The sequence below is a fragment of the Mirounga leonina genome, unplaced genomic scaffold (genome assembly GCF_011800145.1).
Source record: "Mirounga leonina isolate KUSES-001 unplaced genomic scaffold, KU_Mleo_1.0 Mir_168, whole genome shotgun sequence".
NCBI classification, from domain to species: Eukaryota; Metazoa; Chordata; class Mammalia; order Carnivora; family Phocidae; genus Mirounga; species Mirounga leonina.
Genome location: NW_023270426.1, coordinates 5,702,274 through 5,718,831, shown reverse-complemented (window position 1 = coordinate 5,718,831; position 16,558 = coordinate 5,702,274). Strand labels below are relative to the sequence as shown.

The 16,558-nt window shown below is 36.1% G+C and overlaps 1 protein-coding gene across 5 annotated transcripts in view; it reads right to left on the bottom strand.

Moving 5' to 3' along the window:
* Nucleotides 1-5,424: 5,424 nt before the first annotated feature.
* Nucleotides 5,425-16,558, bottom strand: part of DMXL1 (Dmx like 1) — a 134,396-nt gene continuing 123,262 nt past the window's right edge. For 2 of the 5 annotated variants that reach the window (XM_035013970.1, XM_035013974.1), the window contains 4 exons: nt 14,140-14,231; nt 12,965-13,017; nt 9,615-9,832; nt 6,694-7,056 (listed from right to left, as the gene is read on the bottom strand). In XM_035013970.1, coding sequence (XP_034869861.1) covers nt 6,832-7,056; nt 9,615-9,832; nt 12,965-13,017; nt 14,140-14,231 — 588 coding nt within the window. In that variant the 3' untranslated portion in view covers nt 6,694-6,831. Of the gene's footprint in view, nt 7,057-9,614; nt 9,833-12,964; nt 13,018-14,139; nt 14,232-16,558 lie in introns of all 5 variants that reach the window. The other 3 variants (XM_035013969.1, XM_035013971.1, XM_035013968.1) reach the window with 2 other exon arrangements.

Below are 16,558 nucleotides of genomic sequence, written 5' to 3'. Positions count from 1 at the left end.
GCTAAATGCACTGAAGCAAGGCTGTGCACCTTAAACACAGCCACGGGAAATGCCTATGTGGCCTTTGTGCACTAACCACATTTTCATGAAAGTCTGTGAAAGAACGTGACTGATTCAAAACATGGCTATAACTTCACCAGCCTCCTGCTTCAACTCTTTCCAGGCCTATTTCTCTTTTCAGAGCATTATCATAACATGTAATTTTTTTTTTTTAAGATTTTATTTATTTGAGAGAGAATGAGAGAGAGAGCACATGAGAGGGGGGAGGGTCAGAGGGAGAAGCAGACTCCCTGCCAAGCAGGGAGCCCGACGTGGGACTCGATCCCGGGACTCCGGGATCATGACCTGAGCCGAAGGCAGTCGCTTAACCAACTGAGCCACCCAGGCGCCCCAAAACATGTAATCTTGTCCTTAATGTAACCACATGAGTAAAAAGTATATACATTTTTCCAAATAAAGGTGCAGATTGGGTTGGGTAGGAGAATTGTTCAATGTCAGGCAAACTAGAAACTCGAGGATAGAATAAACATTTGGGGATCAGTATCTTTTCCTATTACTTCCATAGACCACAACCCCAACTCATAGCTAGTACAGATCACTGGTGATTATACATTCATCACAGAGTATTTTTCACTCTTTATTCAGAATTACTTACCTCCTATAACAGTCACTGAAATGCACCTCTTCTGAAGAAAGCTTGCTAGAAGTATTGCCTTCTAAAGGGCAACTTTATCCACAATCTTAGCCAATTCAATCAACCACCCTCCCCATGAAACCGAGTTCTCTCCATGTTTCCAGATTTTCAAACTTTGAGGCATTCTGTATAGAAACTAAAGTGCTGCCCCTAGTTAGAACCCTTAATTTTCTGTGGTTGCACCACTGGACTCCTTGTCTATGTAGGTTCTTCCTCACCTGAATTTTCTTCTTTTTGACTATCTCAAATCTCACTTGAGCCTATCCCAAATACTACAAAGCTTAGTTTTGTCTTGTCTTTGGCTGTGTAATTCTACTTTAAAAAGATCTTTTTCTACAAATACGGTCTAAAACCCTTGGAGTTCTCCTGTGTACTTACCCATGAAATGCTAGTCCAAGTTGGCAACCCTGCACTTGATTTTAAACCAGGAAAGCTCCCACCTTACTACTTGAACACTCCCAGCACAGCACCCTCACCTGGTGGGCTCTTGTTCTCCTATAATAGCCTCTCTCTTCTCCCTCTGACTACCGATCTTCAGAGTAAAGATTTGCTGTGCTAGCTCCTTGTATATGTGTTATGTGTGTCCGTGTGAGCACACATGCATCTGTCTCTCTACGTAACAATGGCCTCATGGATATTTTATTTTTATTAACATATAATGTATTATTTATTTCAGGGTACAGGTCTGTGATTCAACAGTCTTACACAATTCACAGCGCTCACCATAGCACATACCCTCCTGCATGTCCATCATTCAGCCACCCCATCCCTCCCACCCCCCTCCATTCCAGCAACCGTTTGTTTGGCCTCACGGATATTTTTAAAAAATTATCCAACATTGTAGTGGATTATAAATTATCTTGGAATCGAGACATGGCCAATGTTGTGTTTGTTAAGTCCTTTCGTTGAGATCTCAGAAAAATTTAAGGGTGTGGCGTGTAGACCCTTTTCATGAGATACTAGAATTTCTAAGAATCTTAACGTGGTATACCACAGCAACCTTGGAGGGTAGCTCAAGGTAGCTCAGAGTGCATTTCAGAAAAAATGTCTGAGTGTGCCTTTTCTTCTGAGGGGATGAAGTTAATACAGAAGAAACAGTTTTTTAAAGCAATTTTACTAGATGAAGTATAAGGGACAGGGATAGCACAAAATGTAAAGAGGATTCTGAACCCTGAAACAACTCTTGCCAAGGAACAGGCTGACACTCTTTTCAGTTAAAAACATGGGCCACTTTTTTTTTTTAAAGATTTTTTATTTATTTATTTGAGACAGAGAGAATGAGAGAGAGAGAGCACATGAGAGGGGGGAGGGTCAGAGGGAGAAGCAGGCTCCCTGCTGAGCAGGGACCCGATGCGGGACTCGATCCAGGGACTCCAGGATCATGACCTGAGCCGAAGGCAGTCGCTTAACCAACTGAGCCACCCAGGCGCCCAAAACATGGGCCACTTTTATAGAAAAAAGCTCACTCAGAATTTAAAAGAAGAAACAGCCCAAGGGTGAAGTCAAGAGTTGTGGAGAATTAATTCGAGGATTACTCATGGCACTGGTGACTTCTCAGCTAAACTTCAGAATCTCAATGGACCGGGTACCGTGTGACTCCTATTTCCCCTCTTTTAGAGAGGGAAATAGCCATACTATCTCTCACAACTGTGTTTGGTGAGTGCAAGGCACATAACTTGTCTCCTTAGTTTGTAGGTCTTTAGACTGAGAAGTACTCGACACAAGGAACCTCATTCAAGGAGCCAAATACACACCAGGACCTGATTTCAATAACGGGATCCTGGGGATCATGCCTGACCTGGGAGCAGTAACAGGATGAAAACACTGGTGTTTTGGTATTTTGTATGGGGGGGAGGGATATAGATTTTAAAATGATTTAACACTTATCCGGGGCTGATGTACCGTACTGCTTAAAATCTGTTACACAGGTCATACCTACACTTGGGTGGACAATTACGCAGGAGTAAAACATCTCTACTGTGGAAAGAAATGTTTTGTCACACCAATGATTTCTATCACCCATGTGTATTTGCTGTGGGAGAACCTAAGAAATATTTATTCCCAGGAGCCTTGTTAAACATTTCGATACTCTGACTGCATGAGCTTCTTCAATTATTGGCCACATATACACAGGAGAAAAACAAGCAAGCAGAAGGGGGCAAAAAAGTCACGAAAAACTAAAGAACAGGGATGCCTGGGTGGCTCAGTCAGTTAAGCGTCTGCCTTCAGCTCAGGTCATGATCCCAGGGTTCTGGGCTGGAGCCCCACATCGGGCTCCTTGCTCAGCCGGGAGCCTGCTTCTCCCTCTGCTTGCCACTGTCCTTGCTTGTGTTCTCTCCCTCTGACAAATAAAATCTTTAAAAAACAAAACAAGGGGCACCTGGGTGGCTCAGTCATTAAGCATCTGCCTTCGGCTCAGGTCATGATCCCAGGGTCCTGGGATTGAGCCCCACATCGGGCTCCCTGCTCCGCGGGGAGTCTGCTTCTCCCTTTCCCACTGCCCCTGCTTGTCTTTCGCTGTGTCTCTCTCTGTCAAATAAATAAATAAAATCTTTAAGAAACAAAACAAAAAGCTAAAGAACAGATCTGAAAATAACTATAGCAAAAGCTATACACATTTCTGTAAGACATTTAAGTAACTATGTTCAACTTTTCCCAAGTACTCCGAAGGGCAACATTTTAACCTTTCTAATCAAGCATCAAATATCTCAATCCAGAGTATTCTTGACAAGGCCACTTCATTCAACAGAGCAGCTCTCAGTCATTAAGTACTATGTGGTTTAAAGATACAGATTTTCTGTCTCTCTGATATCCTGTTACTCAGTGAGGTCCAAAGGAGTTTGGAAAAGTATTAGCTCCTTCTTCCCTTCTCCCATGTTAAACTTTTGTGTATTCCTCCATACATATTTGTCTGTATATACATATAGGACTAAAAAACCTGGAACAATATGGGATGTTCACCTTTTAGCAATTTTTCTCACTAACCTCTTTTTAGATCAAGTTACCAATCTGGCATTCTTTTAGTGCCGGATGTTCGACCATTTTATTTAACTATTTACCAACTAATTAACATTTAGATTTCTAGTTTTTTTTCTCCATATAGCTCAATAAACATCTATGTACACATATTTATGTGCATAGGGGCTTTTATCCTTATAGGATAAAGTAAGTAAGACTTACTTAGTGAGTCTTAGTGTAAGACTCTTAGTGAGACTGCTTAGTGAAAGTATGTGTATTCAAATTTGACATGCATCTAGGTGACTCTGGCAACTTACTCCTATCAGTAGTGTTTCAGGGTGCCTGTTTCCTTGCATCTCCACCACACTGATGTTGTCCCTTGACTTTATACCAACCTAACAGATGACAAGTGGTATCACACTGTTGCTTTTTTTTTTTTTTTTTAACATTCCTTTAACCATTAGTGAGGATGAACATACTTTATACCTGCTGACTTTTTCAATGTCCTGTTCTGTGAACTGACTTCTCCAACAATTTCATTTTAAAGTTCTCTCTGCACATATGGACATTAATAATTTTCCTATTACTATACAAATAGTTCTTATAGTCTACCTGTTCTTTTAACTTTGACGATGGTCCCCTGCCATGTGATTATGTTTTTTTGTTTAGTAAAATATGTCTGTCTGGCTTTCCAACCCTGTTAAAAAGGTCATCACCACTTTAAGATTGTATAAGGACTTTCTTAAAGTGGGTATCTTTGTATTGTACTCTGACTATTGAGACCAGAGTGAGAAATTGTTGCAATTTTTAAAAGTAATTTTTTAAAAAAGGAGAAATTAATTTGGGCAAAACAAAGAGAACAAGAAAGGAGGATAGAATTGACTGTCCCATGATTCTACATAAGAAAAATCCTCCATTTCAGAAAATGAGACTTGCAATGTTGTAAACTTTTCCATCATTTCAAAGCCACATTCTCAGAAAATGCACAATTTAAAAAACGTATTTTGATGAACCCATTCCATTAATGTGGATAAAATTTTACATGTATGTACATCATTTTATACTTAAATATACATTTCAACTTTTTATTCTCACCTTTTTTTGAATAATGCTTATATATTAAGTTAAAAAGATTATAGAAAAGGAAGAACAAGGTATTTAGGAAAATTACTCAATCCTTCCTATATTTACCAAATATAAATACAGAAATTCTCTATTTTAAAATGTCACATATACTTTAAGTCAACTAAAGTTGTATAAATATTACTTAAAACAATAGCATGCTAAAAAAAAAGTCACTGCATGATTGTTTATTTAAAATATTATGACTCTGATGTAAATACATATGGGCTTACATTATTTCTCACTCATATAAACCCTCAATTAAAATGCTTAATTGTTCATCCACGATGCCTTTTTTCTAATAAGCATAATAAATTTTCTCTCTCACTGAAAGTGTTTAAAGCCTTTTGAATCTTGATTTGTGTAGTTACTGAAAAATAACTTAAGCTGAACTACATCACACAGCAGTATCGTTCGCAATGTTGCCACGGATCTCTCTGTAGCCAAGCAGTCACATGTGGTTACTGTTACTGGACGGTTGTAGACACAGGTTATGATGTGCACACGAACTCTACATAATCAATGGCAGTGTTTTCACTGCAACTAGCTTAACACATTTAAAATTATGAATACAATTTACAAAATCTTTAACAATATACTTTTAAGATAAAAGTATCCTGAGGATATTACAAAATTCATTTTACCAGCCCTTCATTTCTTCACTTTGACTCTTTAATTTCCAAGTTAACAGTTGTTCATATTTTGTCACGTAAAAATGTTTTTATAGTTCCTATTAAAATATATTTAAGCTACATAGTATATAATTGTCCCTTAAACACTTAGTCCCATCTGCCTCCAGTCTCCTTGGCTAAAATCAAGTATTTATTCAAGTGGCCTATAATTTTTAATCAGAAAAGATATAGCACAAAACAGACAGAAATAGGGTTATTAGCACATTTAAGTTAAAAGCACTGTGCATTTTTAATATTTTGGTCATATTTTATAGTAAAATAATATATTTTGGCAAAAAATAATAAAATATAAGGTTTAGTTTATTTTCTATTAATGGTAGATCTGGCAGGTATTTTACATGTGTAAATATTATCTATTTAATTTGTTTTCACATTTGTTTCTAAAAACACTGCTATAAGGTGTTCAGAACTTTGAGACTAAAAGCACCTAAAAAAAAAAAGTAAGTAAAATGTTTGGTGCTCTAAAATCCTTTGACAATTTTATAAACTTACTTTTAAGCGTCTCATATATGCCAGCACAGAATCGTTATTGCCTGTGAAGACTTATTTGACTCAAGATAATCTTTAAAATAATAATCTCAGATGTCTTGCTAAAATTATTTGAAAATTAGGATGGGAGTTCAAAAATTAAGAACAAAAAAACACGGAAAAAAACAGTTGCAAAAAAAGTTATTCTAGTGGCAGGAGTTGCTATGGCACAAAAACACATGGAAAGACTCGTAATTTTCTGATATATACACAGACTAAGCTCAAATAAGGTGTGTAAGATATATTACATACATACAAACACACTTGGGCTCCAGACAGGAAATGGGGAACCTGATCTAATGAGCCATTTGGGTCCTAATCACTGAGGTCCCAGTGACAGTTTTTCATGAAGATGTTCATTAGGGTTTTTATTCTTGCCCAACTGTTAATCTATCATGAACTAACAGAAGAAGAGTTTGAGATCCATCAGTTTGACAAAAGAAGTAAGGGGGTGGTGAATGAAGTGATGACTGATGTCAACTGTCTTTATAGATTTACTGTTAAAGAAATTTATACAGAGACATCTGCAGAAGAGTTTATCAACAACAATAAGAACACAAAACTCCTTTAACACTATGACATACTCACTATAACATACTATAAATATGCATTATTACGGTATTACTTATGCAGTCTACTTTAGGCAATATAGTCTAATTCTGAATGACCTTGTTAATTTTTAAGGCATCAGTGCATCAAGGGCAAAGCTCCATAAAATAAATATGAAAACAAGAAAACAATAGCTTATCTGTGGCAGAGAGAGTGATCACTGTACATTATATGTGTTAGCTACTTCCATGGAACAGGGAATAAATTATACATCTTATTGTCAAAATGTTATAGCATAAATTTCACATCATTTTTCAACACTTCATTTAATGGGCTAAACTGATCCGGCAGTATCCTCATTTTCATTGTTCCATCAGCTCCACATGAAAAAATGTGATTTGCTGGTCCTGTCTCAATTTGCATCACTCCAGTTCCAATATTTCTGAAAATGGACTGCCGGGCATGTTCACTGATAAAAGTGTGGAGAAGATTAAAGGTAGACAGACTCCAAATCTGAAAGACATTAGGAACAAAATTAAAAATTGAGGGTGATGGAAAATTTAGGCTTGCTTTCTTGTGCAAATAAGGAATTTCTAAAACAAAGTTGGAAAAAAACCTGTGTAAGCCTAAGGTCATAACCTTTTGACTCTGTGTTGCAATTTTCCAAATCCCTTTGATATTATCACATTCTTCAAAATCCACCCATTTAGAAAAGAAAGTATTTTAAACCCTGCATTGGAGAGAAGAACTTAGGTAGAGGAGGTTAAGTGTACAATGCTATAAAAACTTGTAATATTATAGGGATTCTCAGCAAAGCTTGTGCTCTGTAGTTTATAATGGGGTAATCCTTTATAATACCCGGCAAGGGATTAGAACCACTGGAAAGAGGGCCTCAGAAAAGGCAAAACTATGTTCCAACTGTAAGATAAATTATCACAACTTTGGTATATTTAATTTACTGAGATTTTCTATTTTCAGCCTCTACCAAAATAAATGTTCCTGTTATTAAAGTAAATTACTTATAAAGTAATTTATAAGCATCTTCACTTATGTGAAGGACCTAAATGCTTTCAGAACATCTATTTTAAGTTTGGGGAAATCCAATTAGTTCCTGATTTTTTGAGATCCTTGTTGTTTTTTGTTTTGTTTTTAATCTTTCTTTTCCCTAAGAAATTCTTTAGTTCACACTATTCTGGACAGGATTGTTAAGTTGTGACTTCTGAATACTACATGGTATAGTTTCAAATCTTTTTTTACTTGATTAAGTAATAAACCTTAGGATCAGAGCACAAACTAATCTGAAGAACTAATCTAAAATATAATACATCTTATTCTAAACTGAAGGCAGTTCAAATAAGAAACTAGCTTCAAACTGAAGGAAAAGAACTCTGTATGGAAGTTGGTGTATATAATTGATTGAAAAGCCTTTTCAGAATTCCACATTTCTAGTTAATTTTTTCTGGTTGATAATTATGAAAACAATATGCAGGTTCTAACAAAGTAGCCCAACTTATTCTTACTAAATAGTCTCACGAGGGGTTAAAACAATGGAGTCTTAAGAATGCAGGCACACAAGATGTCCATCTACAGATGAATGGATAAAGAAGATGTGGTATATATATACAATGGAATATTATGCAGCCATCAAAAGGAATGAGATCTTGCCATTTGCAACGACGTGGATGGAACTGGAGGGTATTATGTTGAGTGAAATAAGTCAAAAAGAGAAAGACATGTATCATATGATCTCACTGATATGAGGAATTCTTAATCGCAGGAATCAAACTGAGGGTTGTTGGAGTGGGGGGTGGGGTGGGAGGGATGGGGTGACTGGGTGATAGACACTGGGGAGGGTATGTGCTCTGGTATGCGCTGTGAATTGTGCAAGACTGTTGAATCTCAGATCTGTACCTCTGAAACAAATAATGCAATATATGTTAAGAAAAAAAAGAAGAAGAAGAAGGTAGCGGGAGGGGAAGAATGAAGCGGGGGAAATCAGAGGGGTAGACGAACCATGAGAGACGATGGACTCTGAAAAACAAACAGGATTCTAGAGGGGAGGGGGGTGGGAAGATGGGTTAGCCTGGTGGTGGGTATTGAGGAGGGCACATTCTGCATGGAGCACTGGGTGTTGTGCACAAACAATGAATCATGGAACACTTCATCTAAAACTAATGATGTAATGTATGGGGATTAACATAAGAATAAAAAAAAAAAAGAATGCAGGCACATACTGCATGGAGCATTGGGTATTATATGAAAACAATGAATCGTGGATAACTACATCAAAAAACTAATGATGTATGGAGACTAACGTAACATAATAAAATTAAATTAAATTAAAAAAAATGTAGGCTCCTTCAGTGGGTTGCTGACCATTACAATAACTTATGGACGAGTCTAAACGGACTTATCCCTGCAGATCTTTCCAAGTGTGGCCAGAGGACCCTCCATCAAGACTGCTAGGTATTTATTATAAAAATGCAAATTCCTGAGCTTAAGAGTTACAATCTGAGTATCTCTGGGGTGGGACCTAGCAACAGTATTTCTAGGATGGGATGCATTTTAATAAGCTGCTTAACATTTTAAACAACCTCTAAGATTTAAACACAGCAGAGTTTGAGAAGGACAGGGTTTATCCAGGTACATTCAGAACTCTTGAATCAGGCACTGAGTGGCTGGATGCTAATGCTTACAAATGAAAAAAAAAGGGGAGTAATTCAGGATAAAGGAAAATGTTAGTATATTTCATAGTACCTGAAACTGAATTCAGTGACTCTGAAAATGGGAGTCAAGACTAATTCCAGTGCCTGAAATATGTTTGTTATCTATGGAAAATCATGTTCTTTTGCACATTAGTTAAACATATTTGACAACAATTGAGACAGTTTCAAGTTAAACATCATTTCATTCATTAAAAGGTTTATTAAATAGCAACTAACATGTTGACCACAAGTAGGAGTTAATATTTCTATTATTTAAATAGACTGGTATCCTCAGTATGATTAAAGACTTAAGGTTTCTGAAGATTTCTTTTCATTTTGTAGATACCGTGGCATTACTGTATTTACCTTTATGTTGCCTTCAGCAGATCCTGTAACAAAGTACTCTTCCGTCGGATCAATAGCGATGGCTTTAACAGGAGAATCATGGCTCTGGAAAAGCTGCCTCTGCTGTCGTTGCCGAAGGTCAAATGCACATGTAAAGCCTTTTCTGCCACCTGATATTAGCAGCTGATGCTTTGGAGCATATGCTAAAACAGTAGCTCCACTATCATGGCATGTAAAAGCTAAAAAATGAAATAATATAAAATAAAATAAAATAAAATAAAATAGAAAAGGAAAAGCCATTTAATGGTTAAATAAACAGACTTCTGGCTTCTGGCCAAGGTAGAATGATAGATTACCAGATTCAATTTAAAAAATGATATATAGGAAACAATGGTTTGAGACACTGGACATCAAGCAAAGAGAAAATGATCTCTAAGAGATGGGAAGCAAACTTGGGTGAGCCATACTACTGCCCCTGTTTATTGACTACCGAGTGTTTTCTGGCCATGGCACAAGGGGACCCCAATTGGTCTGGGTTCCTATTCCCACCAGCCATAGTGGAAAACCTTGTAATTCACAAGGCACAGAATACTCAGAAGGGTTTGCCTCAGAAGTAGGTAAGATTCATAATGCCGGCATCTAATAAAAATTAACAGGCATAGAAAATACAATCCATAAGAAGAAAATCTGAAATCAACCTAGAAATTATACAGATGATAGAATTAGTAGATAAAGAAACTAAAAGTCATTATAACTGTATTCCCTACGTTCAAGAAGCTCGATGAAAGACTGAGCTTGTTAAGAGGAGACATGAAAGATACAAATAAAAGGTCCTGAGATTAAAAACTATAATATTCAGGGGCGCCTGGGTGGCTCAGTCGGTTGAGCGTCTGCCTTCGGCTCAGGTCATGATCCCAGGGTCCTGGGATCGAGCCCCGCATCGGGCTCCCTGCTCGGCGGGAAGCCCGCTTCTCCCTCTCCCACTCCCCCTTGCTTGTGTTCCCTCTCTCGCTGTGTCTCTCTCTGTCAAATAAATAAATAAAATCATTTAAAAAAAAAAACACTATAATATTCAAGTGAAAAATATACTGCATCGGATTAAGAGCAGATTAAACAATGCCATAAAACAAACAAACCCCAAACTGGTGAACTTGAAGACATACCAATATAAGTATCAGAAATACATATATACAATGAATATTTTTTTCTTAAAAAAAAAAAAAGTCCAGCCTAACAAATCTTAGGGAAAAAAAAGTCTGTAAATAGCTCAAAGCTAATATGGCATAAAGATGAAGAATGAAGATTTGGGAGTTAGAATGTCAAGATTTAAATCTTGATTTTTTGCATGGGTTTAAATGTATACCTTAGGTGAATTTTTTTTTTTTTTAAATATAAGTCTCAGTTTCATCATTTGTAAAAAAAGATAATCCAGCCTGCCTAATAGGTTTTCGTGAGGACTAAATTAGTTAATATATTCAAAACATGTAGAGTGCCTGGCTAAGTACTCAATATACTTATTGTAAGAATCTGAAGAAAAAATTATAGAGAAGGGTTTTTTGAGTTTTACCAGTACTTTGAGATATAATGAACACAGAGTAAAATGCAGAAATTCTACGTGTACACCGTTGATGAGCTTTGACGAATGGAGACATCTGTGTAACCATCACTCAGGTCAAGACACAGAATGCTGTCATCATCCCAGAAAGTTCCCTCATGCCTCTCTGTAGTCAACCCTCCTCTCCCACAAAGGCAATCACTATTCTGATTTCTATCTGATTAGGTTTACTTGTTCTTGAAATTCACATAAATGGAATTTTATGGTATATACTCTATTGTGCCTGGCTTCTTTTCCTTCAACATAATGTTTTAGAGGTTAATGAATATTGTCCCATGTATCAGTAGGCCATGCCCTTTTTAATTGCTTAATAGTATTCTATTACATAAATAGACCAGGTTCCTGTTGGACATATTTGCATTGTTTCTAGTTTTTGGCTATTATAAATAAAGCTGCTAACAACGTTCCTATACAATCTTTTTGTGGACATGTGTTTTCATTTCTCTTGGGCATATATATAGGTACATGATTAACTTTGTTAGAAACTGCCAGTCAGTTTTCCAAAGCAGCTGTACCATTTTATACTCTGTCAGCAATCATTAGGGTTCCAGGTTCTCTACATCCTCACCAATACTTGGGATTCTAGAATCACTGATTTTGGCCATTTTAGGGTATAGAGTAGTATCTTATGGTGAATTTAGTTTCCATTTACCTAATGACTACCGATGTTAAGCACCTATTCATATGCTTACTTGCCATTTAGACACTGAGAAGAGGGTAATTTTTTCAAGTCTTGGATTGTGCTGTAGATGTTGTATCTAAAAACTCATGACTAAACCCAAGGTTGCCCAGATTTTCTCCTGTATTTCCTTCTAGAAGGGTTACAGTTTCTGTTCCATGATCTGTGTCTCTTCTTAACTCATAATGTCTTTTATTACTGTAGTTTTAAAGTCCTGAAATCAGGTAGTACGAGTTCTTTGTTTTTCTTCAGAATCCAGTATTCTAGGTCTGCTGCCTCTCTATAGGAACTTTTAGAACCGGTTTGTTGATACAGACAACACAGTTTGCTGAGACTGTGATTAGGATTGCATTTAATCTGTAAAGTTGGAAGGCAGGGACATCTTAACATTGGATAGCAACAATGGATGCGGACTAGCTCTCCATTTATTTAGATCTTTGATTTCTTTTATCTTTTTTCTATAGTTTTCACCAACAGAGGTTATACATATTTTGTTAGATTTATACCTCAGTACTTCATTAGTTTGGATGCTATTATAAATAGTGATTTTTTTAAAATTTCAAATCCCAATTGTTTGTTGCTAGTATATATAAAAGCAAATGATTTTTAGTATGTTGACCTGGAATCCCATGATTCAACTACACTTGTGTGTTAGTTCCAAAAATTCCTATTTAAAATATTTTGGGTTTCTTTTGTAGATTCTTTAAGATTTTCTATATAATTATGTCATCTGTGAATGAAGGCAGTTTTATTACTTCTCTCCCAAATGAATATCTTTTAATTCTTTTTGTCTTATTGCATTTGTTAGGACTCCCAGTACAATGCAGAATAGGAGTGGCTATCAGATCCAAAGTAAAAACATGATTTTTATATTATCTATGTTCTACTACTGTCCTTCATAGTAAAGAGTTAATTCTATATATTGCATTTTTCTGCTTTCAAACTCTGTGCCACTGTGGGCAAAATAAACCTCAAAGGCTAATAAATACGTTTCACTAAAGACAAATCCATTGAAAAATTCTTTTAGTTTATGAATTTCTTGACTTCCAAAACTTACAAAATGCTTTCAAAACTTACCATGGACTAAACTATTGGCAGGTGCTACGAGAGTATCCCACAAACATATGTTCCTGAAAAAAAAAATTACTTCTTGAATGACACAAAATTTTAACAATAAAAAGTAAACTTGTCTCGTATCGTTACATAACCTTTGAACCTTGCTCTCACAAAAAGTTCTTAAATTTATAAAAGATCCAAATACAAGTAGTCAATATATTTATGCATGATTGATTTTCACACAAAATTTAAAAAACTACTAACTTAAAAAACTGAGTAACTTTAGACTGACATGTATTTACAAATACTATATAAAGCCTGAATGCAGAAACTACTTTTTGTATCTCTTGATTCTCTAATCTAACAGAGGGACTGACATACACAAATAGCAGGATACACTGAATTTTTCGGAGCACATAAAAAACTTATTTCTGCTATGAATGGGAGTAGCTTTTACTCCTTTCTATGAGTTGCAAAGGACGCACCAATATATGTAAGAATTTCTATGCAAGATGGGCTGAAGACTCCATATTCCTACAGTCCGATTTCTAGTACAAAGTAAGGCCTCACAGATAAATAGAAAAGTTCAGCAACCTCAGTAGGCATTTGCTCAGAAGTAAGAGCAGTCATTTACTCAGAATTCCACTACATGAGGGAAGTGAAACAGGGGGTTGTGGAGATTGAGGCAGGAGGAGACATCTTCTCACATATTTAAGGTTTTAGGGGAGATGGCAATAGGCTGCCAGTCACTAGCTCCTGTTCAACTAAAAAGTCTTTTGAGTTTCTAGTTTTCTTATCATGAAATGCTAATAATACCTTAACCTAATAGAGCCACCATGAGGATTAATGAGGAAGGTGGACCAATAAATAATAGTTATTTTTTTTTTTGCCTCAAGCTTTCTTAACACATAAGGAATAATATGGAGAAAAATTAATTTCACTATCAAATCCTTTTCTCCTAAAGTCTTAACATTAGAATATTAATAATACAGAAGGAATGGATTTTGTTTTTAATGCCACCAGAATTTCCCTAGCTTTACAATTAAAACACTAAAACTGCTCTAAGAAACAAGTTTTTACAATAAAAATATTGAAAAGCATAACTGTGAAAACATTCTTGAGACACAAAAATATAAAGCAAATAAAAAAGTTCAGCTATACAGATGCACACTTACATTTCAGTTATAATCTCTTACCTATTGTCAGTTGAAAGACCAGCTGTAGCTATCAAAGAGGAGGAACTAACAAAGACAAAATCATTGGCTGTTTTGTTGTGACACTGCCAAGTCTGGAACAGTTAGAAACAAACAAATGTTACTGCTGTCACTAGCAATTTTAAAACCAAGTAGATGCACTAATCAAAAAGGGATCATGTAATTTGTGGCTTACTTAAGCTGATTTAGTCTCCCCTGCCAAACTTTAGACAAGTTTCAAGAGTAATACAGAGAATTCTCATACACCATTTATACAGATTCACCAATTTTGAACATTTTGCAACACTTGTTTTGCCTCTTCTCTTTTTCTCTTTCTCTCACACACTTTCCCTGAACCATATGCATTGTAAGACTTTACAAGACCCTATGCTTTTGTTTATCTAAAAGTTCAAAAGAAAACAAAAGGAGGTTAAATGTTAAATATTTCTCTTAGATATTTGTGAAATTTTTTTTCTTAGAAAAACTAGAATTTTAGATTATCTCGGACTAAATTATTTATTTTCAGAAATGTTTAAACTCATAATTTTTTTCTTTTTTTAATTTAAATTCAATTAGCCAACATATAGTATATCATTTGTTTCAGATGTTCAGTAATTTATCAGTTGTATTTAACACCCAGTGCTGATCACATCACGTGCCCTCCTTAATGCCCATCCCCCAGTTTCCCATCGCCCTACCCACCTCCCCTACAGCAATCCTCAGTTTGTTTCCTATAGTTAAGAGTCTCTCATCGTTAAATAATTTTTCAAATATGGGAATAAAAACATATTATTAAGTCAACAAAACTAGAAAATTTACAATATTTCTGAATACTCCATCAAACAGTAACTTAATATGAAAAGTTTAGTCTATTACAAAGACTTCCAAGCTATATTTGTTCAAATGTTTCTCTTCAAAAAAAAAAAAAAAAGATTTTTTTTTTTTAAGTATGTCAAAATCATCACATAAGATTTTTCTTTTGAGTCACTTCCCCGTTTCCCCTGACTACCACTGGAGCTGGGCTAGATACGTCCTTAAAACAAACAAAATATACTTTAACCCCACAAAACCAATAATGTACATTTTCAATCCAATTTATCTTTTTAGAGCTTAAACAACAATAAAAAAGTCAGCCCCTAAGGGAACATAAACATATATTTAAATCCATTGGCTTAATAAAAATATGAGGAAAAATATGCTTTCAAAGTACCCTCACCAACCCTCCCCTTGCTTACTTTCACTTAGATCAGTACTATATTCCAGAATTTAACCTTGAGTGAATTACCAGAATCTTAACTCATATTCTTTTTTTTTTTTTTTAAAGATTTTATTTGTTTATTTGAGAGAGAGAGAATGAGAGACAGAGAGCATGAGAGGGAGGAGGGTCAGAGGGAGAAGCAGACTCCCTGCCAAACAGGGAGCCTGATGCGGGACTCGATCCCGGGACTCCAGGATCATGACCTGTGCCGAAGGCAGTCGCTTAACCAACTGAGCCACCCAGGCGTCCCTTAACTCATATTCTTAATATTTTCCTAATAGGTATTGCTTAGTCCTATGAAGGGCTTCATTAAAGAATATATTAAATACAAACTCAGTGTTCTATGAAGCTGTAGAAGGTTCATTAAGCTTGTGCAGTCCCGTATAGAGATGTATCAATTTTTTTTTTTTTAAAAAGACATGGGCAAGGGGCACCTGGGTGGCTCAGTCACTTGAGTTCTGACTCTGGATTTCCACTTGGGTCATGATTTCAGGGTTGTGAGATAGAGAGCCCCATGTTGGGCTCTGCACTCAGCGTGGAGTTTGCTTGTCCCTCTCCCTCTGCTCCTCTCCCTGCTCTCTCTCAAATAAATAAATAAATAAAATCTTAAAAAAAAAAAAAAAAGACATGGACAAGAAAATAATTGTGCCAGCTACAGCATATCCTTTCTACTTTGTTCATAAGGGCTAAACGCAAAAAAAAAAGAAAAACACCAGATGCGTGGTCTGTTGATCATTCTTTTTAGGTATAATCCCCACTGTAGCTTAGTGAGGCTGGAAAAGGGCTTGAGTAACCCACACGTTGCTCTGGAGGTACCATGTTTCTTCGATACAGGTTAATTTTCCAAGTTACCAGAGACTAAGAAATTTTATACCTCACAGACTAATTTTCACATAACACAAGGACAGTAGCTTATAGTAAAGTGACTGAATACACAGAACTACATAGATTTTACTTTTTGGCTTTAATATTTATTGCCTCAAATATATATTCTTGATTTCTTAAAAATAAAAATTCAAGGGCTATCTAGGGGGCTCCGTCACTTCAGTGTCCCACTCTAGATTTCGGCTCAGGTTGTGATCTCGGGTTGTGACACTGAGCCCCATGCAGGGCTCTATGCTGGGCATGAAGCCTGCTTGGGATTCTCTCTCTCCCCTTGCCCTT